Raw genomic sequence first — 26,730 nt, 5'->3', positions numbered from 1 at the left:
TTTGAAATAAAAAGTCATTTTGAATCAAAAAATTGAACCTTTCATTTAGAGGAGGTCAAGACAAAATGTTTTGATTTTGGGGGGTATTTTTGACTGAAACAATTTGGTGAATTTGACACACATTTACAAATGTTCCGGTTGACCCAAAATATGTTGCCTAGCTTAGATTTGGCAGAAATGTTGATCTCTGCCTTTTTAAATAACAATACATTTTACAACTATTCTTTTCCCTCCCCAGTCTGCACCATATAAAACTGGAAGTAAAGGCACCAAAGCTCAAAGGGCCAAACAACTGGGATTAGAACCTGCGGCCATATCTCTCATTGAAAACCCAGTAGAACTCAGTCTGTTTTCTTACATTAAGCCTAATGTCAAAGGTAAGTACTCAGTTCCTGTATGCAGTAATGGGAATTAGAACATACCTTAAATAAAGAACAGCTTTATTTATGAGTTGTCCTTATACTATTGAAAGTTAGTATGAGAATATCTTACATTGCTTAGAGACTTCAGCGATAGATGCAATAGAAAAAGCCAAGTTGAAAATCAGTCATCTGTTGTCTAAAAAAATGAGCACCTGTTACAGGGACTGTGGCATGAGGAAATATAGGGTGAATTTCATTGCAGCACAGAGGGCCTGTCTAAGGTTCCAACCCCACTTAAACCCTTGCCAGTGTTATAAAGGATCTTATGCAGGAATCCTGCACTGAGGCAAATTTCATCCGCCAAGGCACATCCTAAAAATGTCTGTGTTTTGGTGATTGGGAGTGAGTGGGAACCCTTTAAGTGCTGGGTGGATATTGATGGTGCTGGAGAGAAGGCAGTCTGGTATCGGAATGGGTGCTCTAACTACTACTTGTGTCACATTTATATTCTGCAGAATTGATTCTGTCTTTGAAAATGCGATTATTTGTAGTGAACAGTTTGACAATAAACCACCAGGATTGTTAGTGACTGTTCTATGGTGTATGCGCATCTTCTTTTCCATGTCACCTTTTTTACCATGCATATGCTGAAACTGCTTGTTGATACTGACTCTTACTCATCCCACATTATAAACAGCAATCAAAATATAAAGATTAACTAAAATGGTAAAGTTAAATTGGTCCAAATTTAGTATTGTGAATCTATTGGCAAAGTTTCTGATTGATTAAATGTCACATTTTAGAGTGCTGCAATATTTCGTAAAGCAAGATGTTGCAAGCATTGCTGTGTGCTGTACTGCCGGATAACTGATTGTGCTGGGAGAGTGGCAGTGCCGAAGGGAAGTGTTTGTAATGAAAGCGGGGATGAATTATCAGGAGTACCAATGGTTGCATTCAAAAGGGACTGTCACTTATTGGAGTAGCATGTATCATTGTCATTTTTCACATTTGGAATGAATAAACCTTTTTCAATATTCTGCTAGAAATAGAGAATCGGAGCTTGCATTTATATTATGCCTTTCATCCTAAAGGACCATGAGGCATTTTACAAATGACATACAGATAGGAATCAGGTATCAGGGGTGACAGCCAGGTTGACAGCCTGCATGCAGTATGAGAGGAGAATAAATTGTGTTTGATCTCATGGGACTGAGCTCCTAGTCATGCAAAAAAGGTCCCAGGCGACTCTGGCTTATGGCTTTTAATTTCTCAGTTGGTATTTTTAGAATATTCCTAATAATATGTTATCTATAAAAAAAGAACAAACTCTGAATTAAAAATATGTTGTTTAGGTTGCAAAGTCGAGCATTCAAAAATTATGAAATGCCAGAATTTAGGCTGTCTGCAGTCTTCATTCTGCTCCTTTGTGCATATGTGTTCTAATATAATTGTGAAGTACATGATCACATACAATTTTTAACACAGGACTCCTTCCTCCAGTAGGGCACAGGCTAGATGGGGCTCACTCAGCGGATAGCTCTTCAATATTTCTCTTATCCTCATCATCCAATGTGCAGATGTATCCTTCATTTACTGCACCCCATCCAAATTCTGCAGTGGATACGGAATTATTCATTTCCTCACATGCTTTTCTATGGTGCCAGTCACTGTAGTGTCTGAGCACCTCACAAACATGAATGACTGTTTAATAGGAAAGATTTGTATCCTTTTTTATAAATGGGAAACTGACACACAGAGATTTAGGGCAAAGTTTACCACTATTTTGATTTGCTCAATAACTTGCTACTTGTTCTGTTAATTTAGATAGAATAAAAGAACCCAAAGAGTAAAAGGTGTTAACATGACACTGAAACTGTCCAACATTAAACAGTTTTAAACAAGATTTGGCGTTTTGTATATAGAAACCTTAGCATGCTTATTACCATGGTCAACACACCATTAAGAATTCTTTTAACCTTTTATTAAAGATACAGAAAAAGAAGGAAAAATGATTAAACCACTTTACATTTAAAGGAACTCCTCCCACGCCTACCCGCCCTTGTTTGTCTTCTCAATGGTAATAACTGTGCTTTTGGAGAGGAGAGAAGAAGTTAGTTGAGGTGGGCTGGAGCTATCGGTGGTGGTGGTGGTGTTGCTGAAGTCCAGTTCTGTTGTCTAGAAAACAAGACAAACACATACACAAGGGAAAAGAAGAGAACAGCAAAGATTAAAAAATGCAGCTTCTGTCTTGGTGTTGACTTTCACTTGCAACCTCGCTGCTGAAAAACACAGGCACAGCACATGGTCTTTTCAGTCACTCTGCAACCTGGTAAACTTGTATTAGCCTTAGGCTGTTTAGGGCATTGCATTTAGCTGCCTTTCTGGTCATAGGCTTACAGCAGTGTTGCAAAATATACAGTCTTGGCCAGCTAATTCAGACTTCTATTAGAAGGCAAAGGAGAGGGAGAGGGCAAAAGTGTATGATATGTTGGGGAAGAGTCAACACAGCTTTTGTAAAGGGAAGTCATGACTCACCAATCTACTAGAATTCTTTGAGTGAGTCAACGAACATGTGGACAAGAGTGATCCAGTGGATCTAATGTACTTGGACTTTCAGAAAGCCTTTGACAAAATCTTTCCTTGAAGGCTCCTAAACAAACTAAGCTGTCAAAGGAGAAGAGGGAAGGACCTCTCGTGGATCAGTAACTAGTTAAAAGACAGGAAACAAAGGTTAGGAATAAATGGTCAGTTTTCAGAATGGAGAGAGGTAAATAGCAGTGTCCCTCTGGTATCTGTACTGAAACCAGTACATAATCATAAATGATCTGAAAAAAGGGTTAAAGAGTGAGGTGGCAAAATTTGCAGATGTTACGAAATTACTCAAGATGTCCAAAGCAGATTACAAAGAGTTAGAAAGGGCTCTCCCAAAACTAGGTGACTGAATAACAAAATGGCAAATGAAATTCAGTGTTGCCCATTGGAAAACATAATCCCAGCCATGCATGCAAAATGATGTTACCATTCAAGAAAGAGATCTTGGAGTCCTCGTGGATAGTTCTCTGAAAACATCCACCCAATGTGCAGTGGCAGTCAAAAAAGCTAACAGAATATTAGGAACAATTAGGAAAGGTATAGATAATAAAACAGGAAATATCATAATGCAACTATATAAATCCATGGTACACCAACACCTTGAATACTGCATGCTGTTCTGGTCACTCCATCTCGAAAAAGATATATTAGAAATGGAAAAGGTACAGGGAACCTTAGACCTTAGTCCATCCCGTGCTTTGCTGCACATTGGGCTACCCACATTTGTGATCCTTGCCTGTAAATTGTCCTTCTCTCCAAATCTTCCCATTTCATGTTGAGGGGCTTGATGTTGTTCAGAGCTATTTGTTTCCATGTTATTCGCGGTCTTCCTCTCTTCTTGCATTTTCTGGCTTCCATTCAAGGGCAGTATTTGGTAAGCATTCTTTTTCCGTTCTCAGCACATTCTTTCTTTTTAAGCGCTTTAACTTCAATTCGATGTTTGCTTTCAGCAAATAGTGATCACTCCCTATATCTGCTCCTCTGAATACTCTTGTGTCTAACACTGATATAGTCAATCTCATTTTGTGTATGGCCATCTGGTGAAATCCATGTTTTTTTGTGTATGTTTTTATGTTGGAAGAAAGAATTGCAGATGCTAAGATTGTTTTCGGCACAAAATTCAAGAAGTCTTGTGCCATTGTCTGTGGGCCGATGACTATTTCCCAACCTCGTCTTTCATTTCTGATCTGGACATTAAAATCTCCCATAAACAGGACAAGATCATGGTCTGGTATTTCTTTCATTACATTGTTCAATTCTGTATATAATCTCTTTGTCCTCTTCAGCTGCATCATTTGTTGGAGCATATGCCTGGACTATGGTGCGCTTGATGTGCAGAGAGTGGACTCTAGCTGCCAGTAGCTTATCTGATATTGGCTGCCAATTCACATGTGATTTCTTTGCAGAGCTATTCATGATGATTCCTACACCTCTCTTATGTTTGGTTCCACCTGAATATAACATTGTTTTTTCTCCAGATGTTATCATACCTTGATCTTTTTCTCTAACTTTATGAAGTCCTAGGATGTCAATTTTATATTGATCCATTTCTTTGATTACATGTGCTAATTTTCCTGCACTATTTAGAGTTCATACAGTCCAGGTAGCTATGGATGTACTCTTTTTGGCCATCAGAATTTGGACCATCGAGTGGGTGACTTCCTGATGGACTTGATCACTCATTGTCATGTGCGCATCTGAACGCTTTCCATCCTCCTCAGGCCATGATTTTTGTTTTATGTGAGTAGTTTCTGTAGCTAGACCTTTTTCTTTTTTTTTTAATGGTGAGTGGAAGCCACCACATCAACCAACACTCCTCCTTTTTGATCTGGGCTTGGGACTGGCATTGATGGAGTTGGTACAGGGAAGGGCAACAAAAATGATTAAGGGTATGGAACAACTTAATGCGTGAGGAAAGATTAAAGAGATGGGGACTATTCAGCTTGGAAAAGAGGAAATTAAGGGGCGATATGATGGAGATCTAGCAAATCATGAATGGTGTGGAGAAAGAGAATAAGGAAGTGTGTTATACTCCTTCACATAGAACACAAAGAACCAGGAGTTACCCAATGAAATTAATAGGCAGCAGGTTTAAAACAAACAAAAGGAAGTATTTCTTCACACAATGCACAGTCAACCTGTGGAACTCATTACCAGGGGATGTTGTGAAGGCCAAAACTATAACTGGGTTCAAAAAGAATTAGATAAGTTCATGGAGAATAGGTCCATCAATGACTCTTGTAGCCAAGATGGTCAGGGATGCAACCCCATGCTCTGGTGTCTGAAAGCCTCTGACTACAGATGCTTGGACTGGATGACAGGGGATGGATCACTTGATTGCCCTGTTCTGTTCATTGCCTTTGAAGCATGTGGCATTGGCCACTGTTGGAAGACAGGATATTGGCTAGATGGACCATTGGTCTGATCCAGTATGTCCATTCTTATGTTCTTGTGGATGGGAAGGAGAAGAAATAAGGTAGGGAAGGAAATTAACAGATTTGGTGGTGGGGGACGAGAGGTTTCCCTTCCCAGGTGATGGCTGGGATTTAGCAGAAGCCAGTGGAGGTGGCAATGTCATCAGGGTTTCTCCCTCTGGTCCAGTCTGGTCAGAATATGCCTTCGGATCGGGATGAAGAAGGTACGGAGTCCCAGAAGACAGTGGGGTGGCAACCATGATGGTGAAGCATGCTCCTTCCACTGTTTCAGTCAGCCAGCATCACAGTAGCCTCCTCCCTTGTTGTCTGTCTTTTATTATGTATCCCTGTCAAGGTTCCTCCCCCACTCTGAACTCTAGGGTACAGATGTGGGGACCTGCATAAAAAACCTCCTAAGCTTATCTTTACCAGCTTAGGTCAAAACTTCCCCAAGGTACAAAATATTCCACCCGTTGTCCTTGGACTGGCCGCTACCACCACCAAACTAATACTGGTTACTGGGGAAGAGCTGTTTGGACGCGTCTTTCCCCCCAAAATACTTCCCAAGACCTTGCACCCCACTTCCTGGACAAGGTTTGGTAAAAAGCCTCACCAATTTGCCTAGGTGACTACAGACCCAACCCTTGGATCTTAAGAACAATGAACAATCCTCCCAACACTTGCACCCCCCCTTTCCTGGGAAATGTTGGATAAAAAGCCTCACCAATTTGCATAGGTGACCACAGACCCAACCCTTGGATCTGAGAACAATGAAAAAGCATTCAGTTTCTTACAAGAAGACTTTTAATAAAAATAGAAGTAAATAGAAATGAAGAAATCCCCCCTGTAAAATCAGGATGGTAGATATCTTACAGGGTAATTAGATTCAAAAACATAGAGAACCCCTCTAGGCAAAACCTTAATTACAAAAAAGATACACAGACAGAAATAGTTATTCTATTCAGCACAATTCTTTTCTCAGCCATTTAAAGAAATCATAATCTAACACGTACCTAGCTAGATTAAAAAGAAAAGGAGTACTTGTGGCACCTTAGAGACTAACCAATTTATTTGAGCATAGTGTGGCTGATGTTATTAGGCCCTGTCCTTTGTCCTTACCCATAACTATTTCACATTTGGGGACAATGTATACCTTTAGATCAGCGGCACTGCTATGGGTACCCGCATGGCCCCACAGTATGCCAACATTTTTATGGCTGATTTAGAACAACGCTTCCTCAGCTCTCGTCCCCTAAAGCCCCTACTCTACTTGCGCTATATTGATGACATCTTCATCATCTGGACCCATGGAAAAGAAGCCCTTGAGGAATTCCACCATGATTTCAACAATTTCCATCCCACCACCAACCTCAGCCTGGTCCAGTCCACACAAGAGATCCACTTCCTGGACACTACAGCGCTAATAAGCGATGGTCACATAAACACCACCCTATACCGGAAACCTACTGACCGCTATTCCTACCTGCATGCCTCCAGCTTTCACCCTGACCACACCACACGATCCATCGTCTACAGCCAAGCTCTGCGATACAACCGCATTTGCTCCAACCCCTCAGACAGAGACAAACACCTACAAGATCTCTGTCAAGCTTTCTTACAACTACAATACCCACCTGCAGAAGTAAAGAAACAGATTGATAGAGCCAGAAGAGTTCCCAGAAGTTACCTACTACAGGACAGGCCTAACAAAGAAAATAACAGAACGCCACTAGCGGTCACCTTCAGCCCCCAACTAAAACCCCTCCAACGCATTATTAAGGATCTACAACCTATCCTAAAGGATGACCCAACACTCTCACAAGTCTTGGGAGACAGGCCAGTCCTTGCCTACAGACAGCCCCGCAACCTGAAGCAAATACTCACCAACAACCACATACCACACAACAGAACCACTAACCCAGGAACTTATCCTTGCAACAAAGCCCGTTGCCAATTGTGCCCACATATCTATTCAGGGGACACCATCACAGGGCCTAATAACATCAGCCACACTATCAGAGGCTCGTTCACCTGCACATCCACCAATGTGATATATGCCATCATGTGCCAGCAATGCCCCTCTGCCATGTACATTGGTCAAACTGGACAGTCTCTACGTAAAAGAGTAAATGGACACAAATCAGATGTCAAGAATTATAACATTCATAAGCCAGTCGGAGAACACTTCAATCTCTCTGGTCACGCAATCACAGACATGAAGGTCGCTATCTTAAAACAAAAAAACTTCAAATCCAGACTCCAGCGAGAAACTGCTGAATTGGAATTCATTTGCAAATTGGATACTATTAATTTAGGCTTAAATAGAGACTGGGAGTGGCTAAGTCATTATGCAAGGTAGCCTGTTTCCTCTTGTTTTTTCCTCCCCCCCTCCCCCCCCCAGATGTTCTGGTTTAACTTGGATTTAAACTTGGAGAGTGGTCAGTTTGGATGAGCTATTACCAGCAGGAGAGTGAGTTTGTGTGTGTATGGGGGTGGGGGGGATGTGAGAAAACCTGGATCTATGCAGGAAATAGCCCGACTTGATTATGTAAAGAGTTGTCACTTTGGATGGGCTAGCACCAGCAGGAGAGTGAATTTGTGTGGGGGGGTGGAGGGTGAGAAAACCTGGATTTGTGCTGGAAATGGCCCTCCTGTTGATCACTTTAGATAAGCTATTACCAGCAGGACAGTGGGGTGGGAGGAGGTATTGTTTCATATTCTCTGTGTGTATATAAAGTCTGCTGCAGTTTCCACGGTATACATCTGATGAAGTGAGCTGTAGCTCACGAAAGCTCATGCTCAAAAAAATTGGTTAGTCTCTAAGGTGCCACAAGTACTCCTTTTCTTTTTGCGAATACAGACTAACACGGCTGTTCCTCTGAAACCTAGCTAGATTACTTACTAAAAGTGCTAAGACTCCATTCCTGGTCTATCCCTGACAAAGACAGACTATAGACAGACACACAGACCCTTTGTTTCTCTCCCTCCTCCCAGCTTTTGAAAGTATCTTGTCTCCTCATTGGTCATTTTGGTCAAGTGCCAGCGAGGTTACCTTTAGCTTCTTAACCCTTTACAGGTGAGAGGAGCTTTCCCCTGGCCAGGAGGGATTTCAAAGGGGTTTACCCTTCCCTTTATATTTATGACAATCCCAAAAAGCAGTGATGTGTGGAACAACCCCTACTCTCATTACTTGATCCACCAATTAGGCCTAATTTCTGAAACACCAATTTTGATTGGTTGATTTACAGTCTCTCTCTGTTCTTGTGTACCAGGCATGATCTTAGCACAGTCCTTGAATTATATCAGTAGGCCCTTTCTTTTGACTAATTTGGTCTTCCTTTTGCACTTTTTCCTGTTGACTTTGTGATTGTTATAGTTTATTTATTTTATGTATTTTTCTCAGTTTTCACAGCTGAGCTTACAATTATGGTAAATGTATAGGGCCAGTTATTCCAGCTTGCCCAATTTGAGAAACCTAGGTTTTTCAGAGTACGAAGCATTTTTATAGCTTTCTGTCTGTTCAGAGCCCTGTGCAGATGTTAAGAGATTGAATACCCATTTTACATGTGAAGAAACTTAGGGCTTGTCTGTACTACGGGCTGGATCGACAGGCAGCAATTGATCCAGTGGGGGTCAATTTATCGTGTCTAGTATAGATGGGAGAGCATCTCCTGTCGACACACTGCAGTGAAGACACCGCAGTAAGTAGATCTAAGTAAGTTGTCTTCAGCTACGTTATTCATATAGCTGAAGTTGTGTAACTTAGATTGATTTCTCCCTCCTCCCACCCCGTAGTGTAGACCAGCCCTGAAACAGATTTGCATAAGGCTGCATGTTGTCCCTGGAGAGCCAGGTTTAGAAGGTGAGACCTTCTGGTTCCTCCAGGCCATGCCGCCTTACTGGCAGAGATCCTGAGCACTCATAACTTCTGCAGTCTTCAGGACTGCAAGTGCCCCATCACTTCTTAAAATGAGACCTCATGTCAAGTTGGGCATTCCAAAAATGAAGGATATACAATTGTTGGCCCTGGCCAAAATTTTGGTTTAGTAAACTTGACCAGTATCATATAGAAAATCTGGCAGAGCCAGGGATAGAACAGAGTTCCCCTGCTCATGTGGACCTCCCTTAACCAGAAGACAAATTGTGCCTCTGTCTTCCTGTGCCTTTCAGTTCTCATTCACTAAGCACCTGAGGCAAGAATTCTATAGGAAGAGGTAGCATTCGATCATATTATTAGAGGCTAGGTCATGGTGCATATGCATGAGTGCATAGAATTAAGGTTGCTTTGGCAGCCTTAGTTCTGGTATTTCCTAATTTGGAGTGCTTGACCTTAATGTTCGTTGAAGCTTTTTTCTGTGTAACTCTCTCTACTTTTTATTTTAAAAAGAAAAAAAGGCAAGAACAAATTCTGTAATGTGTAACTGTGGTGCCTCATCCCATGCACCAGCAGCAGAGCTTAAATTCTAAAATTTCAGCACTGCAGCACAGACTTCTAGTATTTGAAGTAAAGGATTAACTGTAATAAACTTGGTTGCAGGATTAGGCTGTTACCTTTGTGGACCAATCACTGGAGGGTGTAACACTCTGGAACAGTGCTTTACATATATATAAATAGTCTGTTTTACAATCAGCAGACTTAGGCACGTAGATTTGGCAGATTCTTTTGAGAAGTAGTGCAGCTAAATGGTGTTAAACTTGAGTGTGCAGTATTGAAGATACGAGTTTTTGCTTGGCTTGATTGCTCTTGGTGGGACATGAAGCCTTGCAGAGTTGTGAGGGACACTATTGGTTTAACAGGTGAGTCTAGAATTCATGAAGTGTATCAGAAGCAGGAAACCTGCAAAACAATTGGTGGGTCTGCTGGATTATCGGGGATTAAAAGGAGCAATTAAGGAAGATAAAGACATTGCTGAGATGTGAAATTATTTCTTTACGTCCCTCTTCACCTCTGAGATTGTTCAGGGGATTTCTAACCTGGACGTGCTCCTTTCTGGTAATAAAGAGGAGGTACTTTGAGTCTGTGGTGTCAGAAAAAGAGGTTGAGGAGCAAACTGATAATTTACAAAGCAAATTAGTCACCAGGTCAGAAGGTATGTCTAAGAGTTCTGAAGAAGCTGAAATGGCTGAGCTACTAACAAAAATATTGCAATCTCTCATTAAAAACAGCCAGTGTTCCACACAATTGGGGTGTAGCAAACATTTTTGTACCTATATTTAAAAAAAAAGGCTATAGGAATAATCCTTGGAATAACAGACCCTCTAAGACTTACATCTGTACTGAGCAAAATGGTTGAAATAATTAAAAACAGAACAAAAAATCATCGGGAAGATCAGGCAGCCTTAATACAGGGATTGCAATGTGCTCCCCATGTAATACTGAAGTTTGTAGCATTTTGTGGAAAGGTACTCAGGATTGCAACAACGTAGTATGCTTTAAAAAAGTGACATGGTAGGTAGTGGAAGCGTGTGATCCTCTTTTGCTTACTTATCTTGCGTGAACTCTCTTAATCTGTATACAAATATCTAACTTTATTATTTTTATTATTTCTAATGTATAATAAATGTGAAGCCCAAGCAAGTACTTTTAGAATAAGGTATTGATGTTTGATATCCTTCTCTCAGTTAACATTGCCTTTTTTTTACAGTAACATAGTTAATAATCTGATATTAATTTTAGATGTTTAGGAAGTGATGGCCAGATAATATTTGCTAATTCCATCAATTTGGTTTTTTTACTGCAACAGTCCAGATTGTTCTAGTATCTTGTATTTATTTCCTTTCCGCTTGTATGTATTTAGGGATATGTTTTATTACTGATGTGATTACTTAGTTATGTTCGGGTTTTTAGATTCTTTATAATAATTAACAGTATGTTTTCATTTAAGGACTTACAACCATTCAGGAAGTAGAGGCTGGAGTACAACACATCCTTGCTGACATGTTTGCTAAAGATAAGGATACACTGGATTTCATCAGGGTACTGTAAGTTTCAAAGTTTCATGGTCAGTCACTTATTTTGCAGGTTATATGGCCAAATTCTGTCTCTTTGTGTTTGGCCAGAGAATTTGCCCCACGCAAATGCTGGGAAAGAAGTATTGTTGGCTTATCCCTCTCTCTGCATACACACAGTCCTTAGTCCTGTGCCTGGCAAATTTATTCAGGACCAGAATAGAAGAAATCTGTTGTGATCAGGACAGGATATTTAATCTCCCAAAGTCTGGATTTAGAATGTCTCTCACCAGCTTCAGTCATGATAGCCCCGTGAATTGTTCTCCCTCTCAGTTTTAGGGGGATTGAAAATTGGAAAGAAAATTTTCCATCCCTTGCAGCTTCCTCACATTGCAGCTTTTCAAGTGCTTGCCAGTAAGTAGTATGCATACAGATTAGGCCCTCAGGGCCAACCTGAGACCTAGTGTAATCAGGTGCAACCCCTTTTACTTCAGTTGCGCTCACTTAGGCCAGGGCTTGATGCAGCCTATAAAGGTTAATGGCGAATTTTCTATGGTTTAATTCTTAAAGCATAGTATCAGTATAATTAAAACAGTGTGAAGATAATAGTCTCCTGCTTTAATATAAATGCCAAAGCAAAGCAGAGAGATTTATTTTCAAAGCAGGAGACGTTGATCTTTGACTACATTTGAGTAGAATGAATTTATTTTTGTTATATCAAATGCTGACTTAGATTTAATTGCTTTATCTGATGAATATCGATGCAGTAGAGTGACAGTTACTCTTGCTGTGTTGTTATTACTCTCTTGCATTCTGGTTGGAATAGAAAACAGATTTAGTGCAACTGTTATCAATATGGAGCAATTTATCCAGAAAAAGTAATTTTTTTTAGCAGTATACCTCATTGTGAATTGGGTAGGATCTGACTGGTTGATGATATAGATGGGGCCATATCAAATTCACTGCCATGAAAAACATGTCTTAGACCGTGAAATCTGGTCTCCCCAGTAAAATCTGATCTTTTGTGTACTTTTATCCTATACTCTACAGATTTCACCGGGGAGACCAGCATTTCTCAAACTGGGGGTCCTGACCCAAAAGGGGGTTGGGGGGGTCACAAAGTTATTGTAGGGGGTCACAATATTGCCATCCTTAATTCTGTGCTGCCTTCAGGGTTGGGTGGCTGGAGAGCAGCAGCTGCTGGCCAGGCACCCAGCTCTGAAAGCAGCGCCCCGTCAGCACCAGTTCAGAGGTAAAGGTGACAATACCATACCATGCCACCCTTACTTCTGTGCTGCTGCCTTCAGAGCTGGGTATCTGGAAAGTGGCAGCTGTGGGCTGAGGGCCCAGCTCTGAAGGCAGCAAAGTGGCAATACTGTGACCCCCCGCCAACCTTGCGACCATCCTCCCCTCACAGCCCCTTTTTGGGTCAGGACCCCTACAGTTACAACACCATGAAATTTCAGTTTTAAATATCTGAAATAATGAAATTTATGATTTTTAAAATGCTATGGCTGTGAAATTGACCAAAATGGACCGTGAATTTGATAGGGCCCTAATTATAAACCACAAAAGACAGACAAATAGCAACCTGTCCTTTATAAATGAGAGGATGGAATGCAGCAGTGTGGCGGATCTTTAACATTTCATTTTGAAGGCTGCTTTGCATGAGAGAGATGCTCTTGTGGGCTAGCCACCCCGTTCTTTTACTACTTTGTTCTCAAAATATGTAGTTCTGCAGATAACAGAAAATTCTTAATGGAACACTGATGTCCTACACACTCATATTTTGAGAAACACTGTTCTATTGTATCAGTCTAAACTACAAATTAAGAATTGTTGCCATGGAACATTTTCTTTTTTTAAAGGGTATCCTAAAATTTAGCTGTCTAGCACATATTCCATCTACTATTATAAAGCCATAAATCCCACTGGAGCAGGGTATGCAAAGAAGCAAGTGATTACTGAGTTTGGTTAAATGCTAAAGTGAAATTTAGAGAGACGAGGTGGGTGAGGTAATATCTTTTATTGGACCTCCTCTCTAATATACTGGGACCAACCTGGCTATAACAATACTGCATACAAAGTGAAATGTAGGCATTTGCGAAACAGTTTATATCCTTGCAGCGTTCTGCAACCTCTGAACTCTATCTGTATGAAATGACAGGAGAAGTAAACATACCTGAAAGCTTTTTCCTTTTGTATTTGAACTTTATAATAACATTATGTGCAGTGAGGTTAGAATGAATAATTGATTTAGGACTGTTTTAAAACAAACAGTTGTTTAAGGGAGTGGTCTATGTTGAAAAGAGGAATTATAATTTAACACAGTGTTAACAGGATCGTTTTTTGCATGGTAAATTGGAATGACATTTTAAAAAATATTATAAAAAACAGTTTCGTTTGGTTGCACCAAACGTGGACAGGTTATAACTTTCATAAACTGGTTTTTAAATACCATTTTAAAACTGGAGTCTGGATAGAAATCGTTAAAGACTAAGGGTAACATTTTCAAAAGCACCTAATTGACTTTCAGTGAGACTTAGGCTCCCAAGTGCCTAAGGGCTTGCCTACTTGGGGAAATTATCCAGCATAGCCATTCCGGAATAGCTACTCCAGTGTTACTTAGCTACTCGATATAACACCTTGATGTAAACACTCTCTTCCGGCATATTTTAGATAGTATGTTCACATGAGGAGCTGTTCCAAAATAGCTATTCCTAAAGTGGGGAGCCTTCCTAAACCTTCAAAAATGGCTAGTCTCCAGGCTTAAAAAACCTTTGGGACCAGCCAGTTTCATAAGAATTAAAACTTGCTTCTCATCCACAATACTGTCATCTCTTGGCTAGTGAAAACCCACCAAACTGCAATGTAAAAGGAGCCTTTGGGCTCCCCACTTGGATCACTCTTGAGAAGGATAAGGCTCAGCTTTTCTGAGCTCTCCTTGAAATTGTTTTGCTGGCCGTATATTAACTATGTCTTATTATTTCATTCTCATTCCTAAGACATATTATGCAATTCTCCTTATGATGATTATGACATAAAATGCAATTGAAAACAATAGTATCAGCTATTTATTTCTTTAGGATTTTGTGTTTTAACACAAACTCCAGTTACACTATTAAAGGCTTCATGTCATATCGCCCAATTAACTTACTCTTCTTTGTATTTAGATGTCAGCAAAGATACATATGTATCCAGTCAGCCTTGGCAAAAGTGTCATCAAAAAATGTAAATGAGAAAGATGTTAACAAATTCCAACTGTACCAGAATTTTTCTTGCAATATTAAGAACATTCAGCATCACCAGGTACGCATTATAAATATGCTACTGATTTTCTTTATAATGGTAACTGACAGCATGTATGCATCTCCTAGAAAAATATGCTACCATATGTATTTCCTTTAAAAATTGAGTTTACCCATTTTTTTTTATTTCACTGTTCAGTCACCTCAGGTAATGAAAGACTCTCGTTTCTTGGAAAAGTAACTTGGAAGGTTAAACCACATGTTAAAAAATTAAGTGGGAATTGAATACTCAGGAGTGTTTGTCTAATTGAAGTGTCTAATTAAAGCAAATGTATTTAAAGAGTTGGCAGGAGAGTGCTCAATACCAGTGAGATCCATTTGCTGAAGGATAATATGGCACATGCTCTGTTATTTCAATAAGCAGGTACCAAGCATTTGGAGGAAAAGGGGGAAGGTTAAGTAGTTTATCCTGACAAGGATAAGAAAGAATATAGGTTACTTTACTAGTTTTTCACTAAGAGCTCTAGCTGGATTTAAAAAACTGTGAAATAGAATTAAACACACTTTTTTCTTGGTAGTTCTTTGGTCATGTCTTCTTCTGTTGTTTGCTGCAACACTGAGTGGCTCATCCACATGGGCAAAGAGTGCTCTGAGCTGCTCAGCATTACACCTGTCAGTTGAAATTGGTGCAAAGCAGCAAGAAAAGGTTAGATAATTGTAGTTTAAAGGTGACCTGCAAATATAGTACTTAAAAAAAAAAAAAGTATTCAGCAACTTCACTTGTGCTGAATGCTTCAAATAACAAGGTTAAGGGAAACATTCAGCATATAACATACTGAAGACATAGGTGATATTTTTCTTGTTTGGCAGGTGATCAGTCTTCTGATCTGTGAGGTCTCTCTGATAGTCTTGAATGATAACTATAGAGCTGTAGGACTTCAAAAGGGAATATGGAAAGAAAGCAATTTCGGCACTGGAGCGGAGCTTTCTCCATTGATGTGCAATGTCTTACACGCCCATCAGTACATATGCTGCTCCAAATTCTTAATCTCAGAAAGAGAGATGCGCACTTCAGGTATTGCTCTGAATATTCTAAGTGTAGAGAATTCTGCCCTGATGGGGTGACAGGCAACATGTGTACCTTCTGGCCGCTGTTGTATTATTTAAACGAAGAACCTTCGTTAATCCACAAGAAGTGTCTAGATTTGTAGATGGCTGTTTCTGCTTCTGCTCTTGTATAACATTTCTTTATTTCAGTCACACTGTCTTCATGGGCTTGTCCTGTTGCCATTTTAAAAAGCCATGTGAGGTTTTGCCTGCTAAAGTTGATTTTGACTTTTGGTTTGAATTCTCCTGTGTGTTTTAAAGTGGATTTGTCATGCTGAATACTTGCCAGAGAGGTACTGAGGTTTGAAATTAGTTCACTTGTAATAATACAAAGATTACATTATTTCTAGCAATCTGGGTATTGGGGAAAGGATGAAATTATTACTAATAGTTTTAATATCCAAACCCTTGGTGTAAATGTGTAAGAGGTCCCTGCTATGCTCCTTTTATTAAGTGTCAATGTTTATAGCATTTTATCATATTTTTACAGTAATTGATCTGCAGAGGTTTACATTAATGAAGTCTGAAGAGCTCAATTAGCTCAAGCCTAGACTATCATTTTTATGGTATTTCTTGTAAATCATTCATATTCTATCATAAAATACTGTGGTGTGACCAGTTTGTAGATCCCTATCGGAGATTGTTTTTCATTTGAAAAAAGAAAACTTCAACCATTGCAAACTGATCAGTTTCTCCATTACTGAAGTGGAGGCAGAAATAGATTGCTGTTAGAATGCGTAATAAAGATATAAGATCACACAATGTGTCCTAACAGGGCTCACTGAGTTATTAAGAATAAATCAACATCTATCCACGTTTCATCACATTGAAATCATGCAAATTAGAGAGAGAAAAACCCTGTTACCTTTTTTCGACTAGCCCCACTTCAGGATTATTTCCCTAACACGTTTTCTAGCGCTTTGTCTTAATCTTATTTTAAATGCCACAAGTGTTCTATAGTCTCCATCACAGTTTCATAGAACACTAATGACTCCATCTCGGTCATGGCATGAGATTGAACCCGGAAAGGACCTCCAGAGCTGAAAGCATGAGCCTCTACAGTTTAAGTTAAAGAACCAGGTTCTGTAGCTGGGAAGGGTTAGAAACTGATGCCCTCTGGTGACTCCGCATAGAGGGGGACAAAGAACACACTAAAGTGTGTGTTTTGTTTGCACAGTATGTGATTTCAAAATGCATAGGTGCTAACTATTACTTTCTCAGTGTCTGGAGTCTTTTTCTGAGAGCAGTATTATGTTAGACTCATGAGTCAGGCCCCCCAGAATCATGAGATTGGCTTGAAAACCCCATTAAAATCCTGAAAATCAAGTAATTAAATACATTTGAGTGCTTCTTATTTCCCTTCTGCTTTTTGAGCCACATTTGCAAGCTTTTCTCTACAAAAACAAAGGCTCCAAATTTACTTTAAAAAAGTGAAATTGAGATTTATATGAATGGTTTTTAAAATATTCTTCTATAATGTTGTAAATGTGAAAATCGTGCTAGGGCCTGAGAACCAGAACACTTAATTGCCTAATTTTTTTTTTTTTAAAAGTGACTGACTAGTTTACTTTCATCGTCCAAACTGAGTGAAGAGTGAAAAATAAATTAAACATCATAAATGGTGAAAAAGTAAATTTAAACTTTTAAAGAATTCTTGCAGCTTCAGTAATCTAAGGGTTTTTTAAAATGCACATTTTATGTTGTGTTCCTCTTGAAAAGTAGAAGGATCTCTTGGGAAATTGTCCAGGATTCTGTTTCTCTCTCCTTTTTGAAGATTAAACAACAAAAACCAACAACAACAACAAAGGAGTGTGCCTCTATTGCTTTTGCAAAACTAGGAGCCTTTTTCTATCTTGATCAGCCTATAAACTTTTCTTCAGTCCCCATCTCCAGTGAATCCATGACCAACTTCCTTTGATTCATCATTCGCTTATGTCCTCACTGGACCTTACTTTTGTTGCCTTCTCGCCAACTCTACTCTACTGAATCTTTGTCATACTTCCTGAAAAGTCTGTGGTGTTTGCATTGTGGCAGTGCCTAAGGGCCCAGCCGGGGTTAGGTCCCATTGTGCTAGGCACTGTACAAACATAATTAAGTGACAAGTCTGTGACCTATGGAGTTTACAACCTAGATCTTCTGTTTTTAAAAATACAAAATACCTTCTCTCTTGTCATACTCTCTTCCTAATTTCAAAACACCTTTCTCTTTCTAACCTTGTTTGCTAGGAAAAAAAAATCTTTGTTTTTTGTTTTTTCACCTAGTATTTTATTTCTCTTTCAACTTGGCCCTCAGTTTCTGAAAATCTTGGTCATTCCCCACCCTGAATTTATTTCCTACCTAATCCTTGCAACCCTGAAAGCTATGTGGTCGCACTTTCACTTGTGGTGCACTCCTTCCCTCCAAATCAGTGAGAGTCACTTCCTCTTTAAAGAATGTCTTTTCTCCTGTACCTATTATGACTTTCAGTAAAGAATGTTGTGATCTTCCATATTAAGGAGGCCATATATAATGTGCACTGAAGAGGGGATAGATAAACTCATTAGAAGAAATCCTCTTTTTCAGTCCATTGTTTTTTAAGAAGCTTGTGTGTAAATGATGTGGGGAACTTGGAAACTTTAGGAAGAATCTGTGAAATTTAAAAAAAAAAAAAAAAAAAAAAAGATTCCCTACATAAAAATTACACTGAGAATGCTAAGCACTCAAGTTAGGCAATACTCATAGATAAAGTTCTGTGAACAACCTTAATTCTGCCCTGTGTTCACATAGGTTACAAGATCTTGAATTACATTCACATGCTATTTGTCATGTAATAGAATAAGTTGTTTATTCTTTGACAAAAATTCATTTTGTATCTGTTTGCCATTCAGAATCATGTATCTAATAAAATCATGTATATAAAAGTACACAGTAAGTTGTTCTTGTTCTAGATTTGTAGTGTGAGTAACACTGTACAGTAAAAGCTGTGTTATCTGGTACTTTACCAGCCAGAAAGCTCTATAAACCGGCATTTCTGATCTTCATTGAAAGTCTGATTTAGAGTCCAGTTGGCATGGACCTGGCTCTGTGTGGCTTCCCGGAAGTGGCAACATGGTCCTGCTGCTCCTAGGTGGAGGAATGTCCATGAGGGGTTTGGAGTGTGGGAGGGGGTTCAGGGCTGGAGGTTGGGGCGTGGGAGGGAGTGCCAGATCTGGATGGTGCTCACTTCGGGTAGCTCCCCGCAAGCAGCGACCTATCCCTGCTGCTCCTAGTTGGAGGCGCTGCTAGGCAGCTCTGCATGCTGCCCCTGCTCTGCCCTGACTGCTGGCTCCACAGCTCCCATTGGCCAGGAATCACAGCCAATGGGAGCTGTGGGGGTGGTGCCTGTGGGCAGAGGCAGTGCGCAGAGCCGCTTAGCCAAGCTTCTGCCTAGGAGCAGCAGGGACAGGTTGCTGCTTGTGGGGAGCTGCCCGAGGTGAGTGCCACCCAGATCTGGCACTCCATTCCCACGCCCCTGTCCCAAGCCGCCTCCTGCACCCAAACTCCGTCCCAGAGCAAGAGCTCCACGCCCCCCAATCCTCAGCCCTGCGCCCAAACTCTCTCCCTCTTAGTTAACTGGAATTTTTCACTTACTGGCACTCCTCCTCCCCTCCCCCCCCCTTGCCCCAACATGCTGGATAAAAAAGCTTTTACTGTACTAGTGAAAACTTTAATTGCATCAAAGGAAGGATATGAACTGAACTGGATGGAGAAAAAAGATAATTCCTGGTTGCTGAATAAAACAAATAAATTAAAATATAGGTCTTGATAAATAACTAAACAATGTCATCTTCATTGTATGTATATCTTTACCTTTCTTGAAGGTGCCTCCTGTCTAGAAGATTTTGCTGTACATTAAAGATAGTAGTTACGTACCTTTTTTTCTCTAAGGGTATGTCTACACAACAACTAGATGCCAGCCGCGGGTGTCTAGTTGCCGAGTAGACATACCCTAAGAGGAAAGAGGTTAACATGTCCTGCCCTTTTAGGATGCCAGCTGTTCAGGTAGGGGACTTATATATTACAGCACTTAGCATATTTTAGTCACTGCCACAATATAAATAATAGACTGAACCTCCACCACAACATCTTGACATTGTCTGACTTGCTGTAAACATACTAGTGCTTATGCATTAGTCTCTTTGGTTCTTCTTTTCTATACCATGTGGCAGGAAGACATAATTGGGTGTGGGGGGGAGGGGGAGACCGATATGTAAAATACCATGGTTTAGGCATAATAGCTTCAGTACCATTTTTAAAAGTGTGATTCAAAAGAGATATTTAAAGTTACTGAAAGATGTAAATGGAATATATTAATTCAAGACTGCTGCTGCTTATTTTAAGGCTCTCTGATAAATATGTGATCAGAAAGGTCTGTGAAATAATACACAAGATGTTATGTATTCAATAGCTAGAACTGAGTCTGGTGTATCCTTGTGTCACTGGATTAAATCCCTGCTCCTGTTTTGTTATTAGAAGTTTTTTTCCCCCATCACTAGTCTATGATAGTGTAACTCCTATCCATTGGATCCATTCCAGTCTGTTAATACAGACATGATTTAGGGTGGAGAAAAATGTAGTTTATGTCCATTGTAGCTGTTTGTGGAATCTGCCGCCAAAATTGAATACATTCATTGCATTACGTGGGGAAATTGATTAACTGCTCGCCATATTTAATTGAGGCTCTTTTCAATTTATATTTTTTTTCTGCAGACGCTCATCATTTAGAACAGACTAAATTGAGTGTTACATTTAAAGTTGGTAAAAACATTTGCTAGTGAGAGAGAACTCTTTTTTTGCTAAGTTCCAATTCAGAGCATTTTTACTGCCTAGTTATAAGCCCTTGTAAATAAAGTGTTTTAATTAAAACACTGACCCTTTTATTATAATGTTGTGAATGGTGGCACTATAATTCTATATCAGATACAGTATGTTGTTTATCCTGAACATCATTTTGATTTCACTTTGGCTTGACATTAACTTTGTCTTTTTATATATATATATATATATATATAAATAAAATTGGGATAAACATGAAAGTATTTGATTTGTTAAAAATGTGTCTTTCTAATTTCTGCATGAAAACGTTTGCTTAGGCAGTCAAGGTACCCGATGCTATAATACTTCACATGCAATTTTTATTATTAGCTTTTTTTGTTCAATTATATGTCAGGCCTGGTATGTCACAAGCACAGTAAAGCTGAGGAATATAAATTGGTACTATGTCCTGGAGTCATTTTAAACCATCGTATTTAACATATGTGACATGTCTGAGTTAGCTAGTGATTGAATTAAAGTTCATGATTGACACAGAATGCTCTGTTGTGACAGTGTTTATGGCCTGTAATACACAGCAACATGTGCAGCAATACAGGAATATCAACTTTTGACAGCTTTTTTTAATGGAATCTACATTTCTAATGTTTAAGGAGTATGTGGTGGTGGAGTTTAACTTAGTAGAAAAAAAGGAAATAAAACTGAAGCATAAAAATCAGTGTTCTCTTCTATGCAGTTGCTTGCAAATTGCATGCTTTACATTTATTAAATTTCTTATTCTGAGGTTGCGTTGTCTAAAAGATATCAGTATAGGGCTTGATGCAAACAGAAGGACTCCCATTGACTTAAATGGGATTTATCCTAGGTTCATAGGGACAAACTTCCAGTAATTACCTCTTGAATTGTGATCCCAGATTTGCATGTTAGTCACAGATGCCCATAAAAAACGCAGAATGTGTATTGAAATAGAATTGAAATAGATTTTTTCTTTCCAGACTTGCTAGTTCATTAGTGTAAGTGCTGCTTTTGTGCACGGATTCTTTCTCTTGTGAGCACAGATGATTGTGTCTTCAATATGTGCAGTGATTTAAAGACTGGTATATTAATGTTAATTTGAAAATGAGGTCCAAAATGTTTTAAGGTTTCCTAGGGGTGAGTAATGAAAAGTTCAACTTTTAGAAATCAAACTGATTACCTTTCTTGTCACACATTCTGCTACAAACGGACTGATTTTAATTTGGGTTGCTGTCAGTACAAATAGGGAAACCAGGAGCATAAATGTAGCTCTGTCTCTTCTGTAGTCTCCTGTTTTGATTTGAATCACTTTCCATTTTGTTTAGTGAAAGTTTGAACAGAGGTTGTACAAGGGCAACACCTCAGTGGATCAATCAGTGAATTAACAACTGGCTAATTTCCTGTTAGTTTTTTTTTTTTAAATATAGTGTGTGTGTGTGTGTGTAAAATATATGTATACATACGTGTGTGTGTGTGTGTGTAATATATAATATATATATATATAAAATAAAAGGGAAACTGGATTCTCAAAATGAAATTGGGATTTTTTACTCTGGTGAAACAATATACTGTATTCTGCTATGGCGTGATTTTATCTAAGTTAAATTTTGGATGTTATCTAGACAAACCAATATTTTGTGAACTGTTTTACTGTATAAGCAGCATGACTTACTCCAGAATGTCAAGCAAATGTGTATACAAATGTTGACTTGATAAGTTTATCTTTTGGGTATTTTGTGAGTCATCTGTCTTTGCCATTTATGTTTGCACTCAGATTCTGGCCATTAACCGAGGGGAAAATCTGAAGATCCTGACAGTGAAGGTCAACGTTCCTGACGGGGTGAAGAATGAATTCTGTAGGTGGTGTGTCAATGAAAGGTCTGTGTGTGTGTGTGTGTGTGTGTATATATATATATATATATATATTCTTACTGAAATCATATTTTTCTATAAGCAGCTTCGTACTAAAATGCACCTCACATATCTTGTTACATTAAGAAAATAGTTTTAAACAAATGTTTAACTTATTAGATGAGTTTAAATTTGTGAACAGCTAGATCTCATTCTGTATTTCCACCTACTGCAGACTTCTTATTATTCTGAGGAGGAGAAGGAGGATGTTTTTGGATATATCTTGAGAATTCTGGCAGCATTCTTTAAGCACCTCAAATTCTAAAATATTTGAAGGTTTACTTTGTAATGCATTTTTAAATTTTTACAATATGCCCTTTGTACAGGGACATGTGGTAGAAGAACATTTAGGATAAAATATTAGTGTATTTTGAAGCTCTGAAACATCTGGCACCAGCCACTATCAAAAGACACTATATAGGTTTAGATGGACTGTTGATCTGACCCATTATGGCTTTTCTTATATTATAGTCGTATGTATTGATTATACTGTCTAAAATAGTCTATCTTCATTCATTAAAAATCTTGTGCCAAAAATATGAAAGAACATTCTTATTTCTAATGAAAAATACCCTCTTTAAAATAAAGGAAGTGTAACTACTCCAAAGTCACTATATAATTTGATACTTTGGAATGCATTCTGTATACTTTCAGGACTGTCATTTATTGATATTGTTTCTTAAATATTACTTTTAATTACCCCCAAACCTAAATATGATCTGTTTCCCCACAATTCTCATCACAGATGTCCTAACAACTGACTGTGTGCTGTTTATATAGGCTAGTGGTTAAAGCAGAGAATTGGGAGCCCGGACTCAGGTTCTATTTCCGTTTCTTACTGAGTCTCTGTATAACTTCAGACATGTTATTTTCTTAAGATAACTTGTCTGTTGTGTGGCTTGTTTAACGTTTGCCAAATGCTCTGAGAATCTGTGGTGAAAGATGTGCTATAAGTCCTAGTTACAGTAATGTTTTCTCCAGTGCTTCGCTATTTCTAGGTCTTGGTTCCTTCCCTTCCCAGCTTCCTTCCCTTCAGTGTCAACTGGAGCCCAGCTATCTGCTTTGCAAAATTCTCCTGACCTTATTTGTTTATCTTGCTTGCATACACAAAATATCTGGGCTGGGTTTTTCCAAGGATCCAAAGGGTGTTAGGTACCCAATTCCCATTGTGAAGGATCCTTGGAAATCCTCATCTTGATGTGTAAAATTTAGTTAATGTGAAATAGTGCACAGACAGGAAGAAAGACCTTGCTAATGTCTGAATACATAAAAAGGGTAAAAAGAAAAGGAGTACTTGTGGCACCTTAGAGACTAACCAATTTATTTGAGCATGAGCTTTCGTGAGCTACAGCTCACTTGCATCCGATGAAGTGAGCTGTAGCTCACGAAAGCTCATGCTCAAATAAATTGGTTAGTCTCTAAGGTGCCACAAGTACTCCTTTTCTTTTTGCGAATACAGACTAACACGGCTGTTGTTCTGAAACCTGTCATAAAAAGGGTAACATACTATGGTATGAAATTTAAATTATACACCACAGAAAGTGTGTCAGTGTTTAAAAGTGGTTTGCTCTCTTAGTATAGTGTTTCTTAATGGTAAGGTCCTTGGGCTTTTCCGAGCTGTTATGATTCTTGATCACAGTTTAAAAATCCATTTTAGTTCTTACATATGCTACAGACCAAAATTGTTTCCCAGTGTGGTATTGTCTACAGCAGAGATTCCCAAACTGTGGGGCATGCCCCAGGCCAGCCCCCACATAGAGTGGGGAGAGAGCGCCACCCAGATATGCTTCTGGCCCCTATCCCAGCTGCTGGCCCTGCGCCCTGGGTCCCGGCTACCAGCCTCAGCTCCGCCCCTGCTCTCACCTGTGGCTCCAGCCTCAGCCCCCTTAGCCCTGTCCGCATCCTCCCCTCCCAGAACTATGTCGCTGGTCCTGGGGGGCAGGGGGTAGACAGGTAAGAGAGGGCGTGAGGTAAAAAGTTTGGGGATCACTGGTCTACAGTGTGGAGAGAAAATATCTGTAACTGTCTTAAAAAGCTGCATCTACAATAGAATTCAGCAACAGCATGAGTGAGTCACTGTCAGTGGGACATTTTGTGCTGCTACAGGAATGACAGTTTAAAATGTAAATTTAGATATTTTTGTCAGTCTTCCAGTGCTAAGAGGAATAATGACCTCAGAAATTGAACATTCGACTCAAGTCAATATGTGGTCTTTCTTACGTTTTTCTAATTAAGGGCCAAATTATTTTCTCTCACACAAAAACATTCCATAGGAGACAATTCCAGTGGATTTTGATGCATGAAAATCTATGCTAGATTCTACACTTTCCCACTGGATCTACGAGTGCACATCTGATCACCAGAAGAGTTTTCTAATGTTACTGAACATTAGGCCATCGTTGGCCAGCCATCTTCAGTCTTGAGCTGGTTTGAACAGGAGGATGAGAATAAATACACTCCCTGGTACCACAAATTCTAAACAGGTTGATCTTAGCTCCTCATTCGTCTCATGTACAAATGAAATACCATATAGCTTACTGCATTAGACCCAGGCGTAGGTCTTTTTGGACTGCTCTGAGGTAGGGATTCTAATGTATACAGTGCACCAGGTCTGCTTCTGTGATTTGCAGCCCAGTCAGTATTCTCTGTGCTACCTTGCTTCGTCCCATATAATTGATTTGTGTAAATTGGAGGCAGTCCTCTTTGATGATACTATTACAAAAGCTTTTTTCCCCATTATCATTTCTTTCATATACAGTCACACTTGTACATCGAAATTCATCAGCAGTTCAAATAAGGATACATCTCATTTCTTACCCAGTACTTTAAATCGGTGCTTTAAATACTGTATATCTTTGGGGACAGATTTTAGATGCTGCTTCAACTTCTTGTCACCTTGCTAACATATACAAAGGAGACTGTCATATAAAATACAGTAGAACCTTAATTTTATGAACATCAGTCTTACGAGTGACCAGTTATATGAACCATTTTTCCTTACAGAAAACAAATGAAAAAAAAAAGCACATAACAAAAGTGAAAGTAAGAAAAACAAGTTGACATCTTATCTCATTCTGATGCCTTCAGGGCACTGGATATTGCTTTGCTGTGGTTTGAAGGACAAGAAGAGAACAAAGCAGTGCACCAAACTGCAATTAATGCAACATATCTACTGTAATGTTGAGATGTTGATTTTACAAACTCCTCAGTCCCCAATCATTTTAATAGGGGTTCTACTGTAGTGTTATTCTGAGGTAGGTCACTGCAAATCCCAAAGCTTTTTTTCTTATTCTTTTGCCTCCTAGGATTTGAAGAGAGATGTCAGTGCCCTATATCCATATTACTTACCTATTCACTTGCTTCTCATCACTGTAGTGTCTGAGTGCCTTCCAATTACTTATGGAGAGAACATCTGAACACTTGTGGCAAAACCAAACCTAGAACCCAAATATCCAGAGAGCGGAAAGTACCCTCTCCACAAAACAATGCTATTTCCTACCTGTTAAATTAGTAGTTAATACACTAACCTTTAATTTGTTCTCCTGAGGCAGTCTTCAAAGATAACATGCCATTGAGAGGAAAAGGGGAATTAGAGAGTGATAGGCCTCTTTGAAGACTCTATAACCACTAATGTGGTGTAAATCAGAAGGGCTGGAGACTGGAAACTGAAGATTATATTGAAACTCACTGGGATGAGCACCCACCGCTAGAACTGCCATTGTGGTTGGGCCAAATTCTAGAAAATGGCTGGTTTAGCCTGTCCAGAATTGCCCCCTGCAGTACTCCCGACTCTGTATCTAACCCCCTCTTATGCAGCAGGACCACACTGATCACTGAGGGGGAGGATGGATTTGCACTGAAGTTACTCTGTAAAAACAGAATCACTTGGCTTGAGGGGACGGTGGATTTTATTTTTTTCATAGAATCATAGAATATCAGGGTTGGAAGGGACCCCAGAAGGTCATCTAGTCCAACCCCCTGCTCGAAGCAGGACCAATTCCCAGTTAAATCATCCCAGCCAGGGCTTTGTCAAGCCTGACCTTAAAAAACTCTAAGGAAGGAGATTCTACCACCTCTCTAGGTAACGCATTCCAGTGTTTCACCACCCTCATAGTGAAACCCTCCTCTCAGAATGAAATTCTCAAATCCCACATAAGGCCAGAGTTATCATGCATTAAATAGCTGTTCTTGTGGGTGACTTCCACCTTCCATGTATAATTAGCTAAATTCTCAGGAAAACAGATTATACTGCTGTCTTTTTGACTTGGGGTCTAGAAAACCAGCTGTGTTCTTTTTGGATCAGTCATTGTCACTGGTAATGAAGATTCCTCAGTTGAACTT

At 39.4% G+C, this 26,730-nt stretch overlaps 1 protein-coding gene across 7 annotated transcripts in view; it reads left to right on the top strand.

The window, feature by feature from the left end:
* Window positions 1-26,730, top strand: part of SRBD1 (S1 RNA binding domain 1) — a 233,433-nt gene that overhangs the window by 33,920 nt on the left and 172,783 nt on the right. For all 7 annotated transcript variants that reach the window (XM_048842988.2, XM_075127145.1, XM_048842989.2 and 4 more), the window contains 4 exons: window positions 239-377; window positions 11,254-11,350; window positions 14,491-14,626; window positions 22,253-22,356. In XM_048842988.2, the coding sequence (XP_048698945.2) occupies window positions 239-377; window positions 11,254-11,350; window positions 14,491-14,626; window positions 22,253-22,356 (476 nt within the window). The remainder of the gene's footprint in view (window positions 1-238; window positions 378-11,253; window positions 11,351-14,490; window positions 14,627-22,252; window positions 22,357-26,730) is intronic.

This window comes from Caretta caretta, chromosome 3 (genome assembly GCF_965140235.1).
Source record: "Caretta caretta isolate rCarCar2 chromosome 3, rCarCar1.hap1, whole genome shotgun sequence".
NCBI lineage: Eukaryota > Metazoa > Chordata > Testudines > Cheloniidae > Caretta > Caretta caretta.
Note: the sequence above shows the minus strand (reverse complement) of the source record. Positions and strands in the feature narration are given on the sequence as shown.